At 41.1% G+C, this 6,918-nt stretch overlaps 1 protein-coding gene across 1 annotated transcript; it reads right to left on the reverse strand.

Annotated features, from left to right (window-relative positions):
* Positions 1-315: 315 nt before the first annotated feature.
* On the reverse strand, positions 316-3,341 carry LOC134213808 (pre-mRNA-splicing factor CWC22 homolog). The gene is made up of 3 exons (XM_062693160.1): positions 1,990-3,341; positions 1,324-1,781; positions 316-1,253 (listed from the first exon to the last, which is right to left on the reverse strand). The coding sequence occupies exons 1-3, from the start codon at positions 3,179-3,181 to the stop codon at positions 381-383; spliced, it is 2,523 nt and encodes an 840-aa protein (XP_062549144.1). The 5' UTR covers positions 3,182-3,341; the 3' UTR covers positions 316-380.
* Between the last annotated feature and the right edge of the window lie 3,577 nt (positions 3,342-6,918).

Genomic DNA, 6,918 nt, shown 5'->3' on the forward strand with positions numbered 1-6,918 from the left:
AAGACCAAAGCGGAGGCGAAGAAATCGACCCTAAGAAATGCTTGACTTTTCCTACATACAGATTAATTGGAAGCACATCAAAATCGACCACTAGTGTAGTCTCTCGTGCACTTATCATCGTGTTTAATAGTTGCGAACGAAAGCGGCGAGAGAGACGCAACAAGCAACAGGAGATTCTTGGTGGAGAAGTCACTGCGAGAAATTTAAAGTCTTTCCGTTACAACGGCTCAAAGGAGTCAAAATAAAAGTTACAATTAAGATAATTATCAAGAACAATTTGAGCCAGGCTGTCGCTGTAAATGATTCAACAACATATTCATTTGTAATTTTATTTTTTTATGTGTGCATACTTAGCAAGAAAATAATATTCTGTATTATTTTTACCATCTTTCTCCACTGCGTCTCCTGCGACTGGAAGAATAATCCTCGTCTCTTCGTCCGTTGTTATCTGCCCTACCGCGACCTTTTTCGCGATCACTTGGATTTGTGTGCTCTTTCCTCTCGCGGTCATTATAGTTTCTTCCGCGATGACGGTCCTCTCGCCGATGCGTTTCACGATCATCTCTTTCTCGACGATCACGATCTTGTCGACTGGATGCTTCCATCTTCTCATAATTTCTGCGATGTCCGCGGCCGTCGTCATTTCGTTTTTCATCATGGTGTTTCGAACGCTTTTCTTTTGAGTTTGAGTACTTAGACTTGGAGCGATCTTTACCTTTCCTACCCTTCATTTTTCTACGATCATCCTCCGAGTCGGAATCGGACGAACTGGAAGAGCTCGAACTAGAATCGGATGATGAAGATGACGAAGAAGACGACGATGACGAACTGGACGATGATTCATCTTTCTCTTCTGGCACAGGTGCTGCCACCGGTTGAACAATCTGCTTGGGAGCGTTCTTGAGGAAATCTCGCAATTCGTCAGTAAGTCCCCCCAAACCGATGGAGGTGAAGAAGTTTATTGCGAAGCGAGTGTTTTTGGGATTATCTCGTGGAAATAATCCCGAAAATGGTTCAGCCAGTGTTGGATCTTTGAAACGAGAATTCAGCTTGATCAAACCCATGTACTCGGCGAGCTCCTGAAACAGAATTTTGATAAAGATTCTGCTCGAGCTGGTGGTATCTTCCTCGTTGAGTCGGATGCATCGCATTACGTCCCAGCCGATTGAGTCGGTAAAAAGAAGGTGAGCAAAGAATTTGCTCACATTGCGAAGGCGATTTGTGTCTAATCGATGGGTGGTCGCATAGGTGTCCTATAAAGTAAAGAAAAATAAGGTTGTTTGAAAATATTACATCTGATAAACTTATTCAATAAAATTTTACCTGAAAAATTTGCTCGAATGGCTCGATATAGATCTTGTTGATCATACAAAACCGTTGCGCCAAAAGTCCATAAAACTTTTCATAAGTTCTCTGTTCTGCACAACAGTCTAAAAACATGTGACATAGCTCAGACTCCTGATCTGGTTTCAATTCCATTTTCATCAGCTTATGTGCACACTCCTCGTAATCCAAACTCGAATGAATGGTCAAGTAGATCGTTCGACGCAATGCAATCAAATTCGTCTCCGTATTATCCACAATCAGCTGCTGCTTGGTCTCATCAGCTTCATCGCCACTACCGCTACCGCCCTCGTCATCTGAATCGCTACCGCTACCACTCCCACTTGAAGAACCATCATCATCTTCATTGTCGCTGGCATCGCTGCCGAGAATCTCTTTACAAATGGATTTGTACTTGGATTCATTTTCCTCATATTCGTTATCCACTTTGAAGACATCTAAAATTGAAACAAAAAAAATTAGCTCGAAAAGAACATCAGCTAAAACTTTAAAAATGTCGCATTCTTCAGAAAACTTGTATTGAAATTATTTTGTCAAAGAACTTATAAAATTAAAGCTTTACAGGATAAAGATACAAAGTGGAACAAATCCTCTAAATAATTGAATGCATTAATTTTAGAACCTTTGATAGCTTAAGCAACTTACTTAGGATATCCTGTGTATCGGTAGCTTCATCCAACATGATCAAATGCGTAAACTGATCGTCCTCCTCCACCAATTCCAGCGCATCCGCTACTGCTATGTGATCTTTGAAACCATCCTTGCGAATTTGGAAAACGACCTCAATCATGTACTGGACTCGTTTGTCCAACTTTCCTTCGTGTAGGATGTTCTTCAACATTTCAAAGATTGCGTTGATTCCCTTACCAGACACTTCCGTTAGCTTTTGGCCCACTTCCTTTAGAAATGCGATTGCCACCTCAACGGAGTCATCCGTAGGATTCTCTACTAGCAATGTTAGGATTTCCAACGCCAATATTTCATGGGCCACCCGTTGGTTCACCAAATGAGCCACAAATCGTGACGACGACAGACAGATGGCTTTATCGTTCCTTCGGAACCCTCTTTTGAACTGAATTACCAATCTTTTCAACAAGAGTTCCCCAATATTTGGAAACTTGGAATTTATAATACCTACAAGTGCTGCATAGACATGAGTAAACGTCGGTGACGCAGCCTGAGCTTGAATGATTGACCGACAAAGGAGACCTCTTCCGCGAACAATATTCTCCCGAAGCAGCTCTCGTGTAATAATTCCGATGTTATCAACATTCACCTTGTTGATATAACCATGAATCGATTTTTTCAGCGCTTCCCAAGATATTCTCTGATACGCCGCTGAAGTTTTGTCCGTGATCTCGGCTTGCATCATTCGCAACTTTGCTGGGGGGATATAAGCTCCTCCAGTCTTCGACGTTAGCAAGTCCACCGTGCGCCGAATTGCTGGCTTTTCATTTTTCAACAGTGCTTCATCGCCCTCTTGTTCTTTTTCCGGGGCTATTTTAGTGTTCAGTGGCTGCTTTTCCGCGCTGTTACTCCGAGATCTTTCTCCAGGTTCCTTACTCGGATCTCTCCGCCTTCTGCGAGAATCATCCTCCCTACGACTTCGACCTTTGGAACTAGACCTGGAACGGTTTCTCCTTTTGCGGTCATCTCGCCTATGATGTCGTCTGTCGATACTATTCGAACGCGACCGGGATCGTGAATTTCGGTCCTGACGGGACAATTTCTTCTGCCTATCATCTCGCTTTCTGCCGTCGTCGCCGAAGCGTGAATCGCGCGAGGGACTACGTTGGCGTTTTTCACGGCGGTCGCGTGCTTTCTCACTGTCGGACATAACGGGTAATTAAAATAGATCTACACTCCACTGATCTGCTTTGTATTTTTGAAGGTTTCTCTGCCAAAATCCTCTAATAAATCATTATTTATTATCAAAACGTTTGAAAAATGTTCGCAAAAACGCAGATTAGTAAACAACATTAGGCTTTCAGCGATCGTGTACGTACACGCACGTTTCACTCACACTTTTACTCGGTTTGTTTGCAACCACGAGCAGCTGTCACGGCAAAATCAAATGGGATTGTTTGCAACCACGAACCTGCATTTGTGTTGGTGAGAAATGTCGGCGAGACCCTAATTGGCAGACAACTGGCGCTTGACAGCTAAAGCTAAATCAAGCATAATTTTTCATAATGACGTATGTAACAAAAGTAAACAAAACGAGGTTTTTAATACAACATGACAACCACACACGACTTCATATAGGGGGAATGACGGCTTTTGCAGGTTTTGTTCTATTATTGGCAGGGGGTTTTTTATGACTGACTAAGTTCAAATTTGGCCTAAACATTCTTTGCATATCAAAGAATATTGTGGCCAAATTTCATAAAATTTGGTCGACAAAAACTCCCCTGCCAATAATAGAACAAAACCTGCCAAAGCCGTCTTTCCCCCTAATACGTATCGATTTTACTGATTTTAGATCTTAAAATTCTTTAATTTAATCTTTTTACGAATCGACGTATGTAGAATTGTCTATTTTTGTAGTTTCACTGTTACATACGTCGCTTTGACATATGGGAACTAAGAGCGACCTATGTACCAAAAAAGCAAAACAAAACAAAACTGCAGTTGCGTCAATCGTGCACTATGGAAAACCGACCAATGTACAGCGACGTATGTACAGCATACCGGTGTATGTATAATTTTATCGTTTTTCACAGGGAATTTGAATTAACTAAGCTATGACGTGAAGCACGCTTATTAAGTGCCATGTATTGATGCACGCCAGCGGAAAAAAATATTGAAAAAAGATTTAGTTTTAAAACAGTTTTAGAAAAAGTTTTGCCAACTTTCTGCAGAGGATTTCTCGAATCCTCATAATTGTTACATACGTCGTTATGAAAAATTATGCTTGAAGTGATAAAATGCCAAGATGTTTCTGAAGGACAATAGTCAAAATGGCTATACACGGACAGAAAAATCATCACAAAATATGAGTTCAAAATACTTACTGATAAAAATATCGCAACAAAATTTACTCAAAATTTGCTTAGCTTCCCTTTTCTTTAAAGCAAGATGCAAGCTGATGCAAGCACCTCACCCGGGGTTGTTTGGCCCAATAGGCCAAATTCGAGTAAATTCAATATTCTCAATTGTGAGTTCATCAAAGTCCACTTTGGGTAAATTGTTTGCATTTCAAGGCAAACTATTCCTACACGGTAACCGCAAAATACTCAATAATTGGTACAAAGTATGCATTTCGGTGGCAAAAAAAATGGTAAAAATCTTTTACTCATAAATGCATATTCCACCTCCATGTAAAAAAATGAGTACTTAAGAAATTTGCTCATGAGTGAAATTATCGCATTTTCAGTAACAAATATAGGGTAAAACGACCTATTATGGAGGGGTTAAGCACCGTTTCAAAATAAAATTGATTACAATGAAGGCTCGGACCCGGATGGCTAATAAAAACACTGAACTTAGGAATAACAATTTAATTGCTTCTTCTCGAATGTGCTTTATTATGACAACTGATTTCTTCTTCTTTTCAATAACAATCATCCAGCTCTACACTCTAAATTATTAATAGTGATAAGACATGTGATGCTTACAGCTCGGCCATCCTGCACCATTTACTCATCTGAAAATAACATTCCGTTATTCAATTTCTTCCAAATATTCGACATCTTCATATTCATTATCTGTAGCCTCATCCTCCAAGTACTCTACATCCTGAAACTCTACCGAAACATTATCTTGCCCTACAGCTTTAGCTCTCTGATAAAGACGCATGTTCAACGGATCAAATATTCCTTCAAATCTTCTTCCGGTTACGTGATATTCATCGAGGTCTCCTACAACGTATCGGTTTTTATCAAGTACTTTCTTTACTATATAAGGCCCACGAAACTTAGGTTTCAATTTATTCCTTTCCCCTAGTACATTAACCCTCCTTAACATCACCAAGTCACCCATAGAATATTTAGTGTTTCTGTTGCAATGCCTATCGTACATCAGTTTATTGTACTCCTGTTGACGCTTGTTCTGTTTAGCTGCCTCATTCCGAATAGTATGAAGGTCTCGGGTTTCTAGTTCCTCGCAACTCGCATTCAACTCTTGAAGATAATGCGTTAGATCATGCTCGATGCGCCTACGTTGTTCAACACCAAAAAGCAGTAGTGCTGGCGTAGTGCTTGTTGCTCGATTAACTGTGTTATTGAGCAGATACTCAACATCGGTAATCACCGAGTCCCAACTATTACCTGTCTCTTCCACGAGTTTGCTGATTAGTGGAATCATGGTTCGGTTGTACCGCTCAACTTGCCCGTTAGCTCTGGGGCAAGCTGTAGCTACTTTGACATGGCGTATACCATGGTCCTCTACAAACTTGGTGAAAGCAAGTGAGGTGAACGCAGTGCCTCTGTCAGAGACTAATGTCTTGGGTGTCGAATAGGTATGGAAATAATTTCGAAGAGATTTCATTACCTCGGTGGTTTTGGTGGTCTTTGTTGGGTAAAGTTTAATGAATTTTGTACAAGCGTCTATCACCGCCAATATATGCTCGTTCTTTCCCTTTCCTTTTTCTAACGGGCCAAGATGGTCAATATGGAGAACTTCAAACGGAACCATCGGTTTGTCCACGTTTAAAAGCTCACCATCATACCGTTTGTTTTGGGGATTGAATGCAATACACGTAATACACGACGCCGCATGACTTTGAACTTGATCTCGCATCCGGGGAAACCAATACGTCTTCTTGATCATGCTACATACCTTATCCGCTCCGAAGTGACCCATGTTATTGTGGTATTTGTTAATGACTGACGGAACCATTGGCGCGGGAACATATAGCAAGGATTTATTGGCTATTTTCTTATACAAGATTTCATCTCGAACTTCATAATCCTTTGTCGATCCCAAAGTAACGGCTTGTTTCAATACTCCCACCTCTGGGTCTTGCAATTGAGCGACATAGAGAGCGTTTTCGAAAAGATTGGAAACTATTTCGTTTTCTGATTCTATCTGATGAACGTTAGCTCTTGACAGGGCATCCGCGTGCTGCATCCTCAACCCGGATCGATGACATATTTCGAAGTCAAATTGCTCGAGATACAACGCCCAACGAGAGATTTTAGGATTCACGTCCCTTTTGTCCAACGTTTGCTTCAATGAGTTGCAATCTGTCACGATTTTGAAATGTAAACCGAAAAGGTAAATACGGAATCGTTGAAGACAATAAACTATTGCTAATGTTTCAAGCTCAAAGCTGTGCAGTTTTGACTCAACTGGGGACGATTTTTTACTAAAGTACATGACCGGGTGCATCAGACCATCATCTGTCTGCCGCTGCAACAGCACGCCTCCGAAGCCCGCTGAAGAGGCATCCGTGTGAAGTTCGGTAATAGCGGTTGGCGAATATATTCTAAGAACTGGCTTAGAAATCAGCGCTCGCTTCAAACCCTCCACTGCTTCGAAATGAATCGACGTCATTACAAAATCTCGATCTTCCTTCAACAAATCATATAACGGCGTTGCAAGAAGGTTGAATCCACTGATGAACTTCCGAAA

Source organism: Armigeres subalbatus, chromosome 2 (assembly GCF_024139115.2).
Source record: "Armigeres subalbatus isolate Guangzhou_Male chromosome 2, GZ_Asu_2, whole genome shotgun sequence".
NCBI classification, from domain to species: domain Eukaryota; kingdom Metazoa; phylum Arthropoda; class Insecta; order Diptera; family Culicidae; genus Armigeres; species Armigeres subalbatus.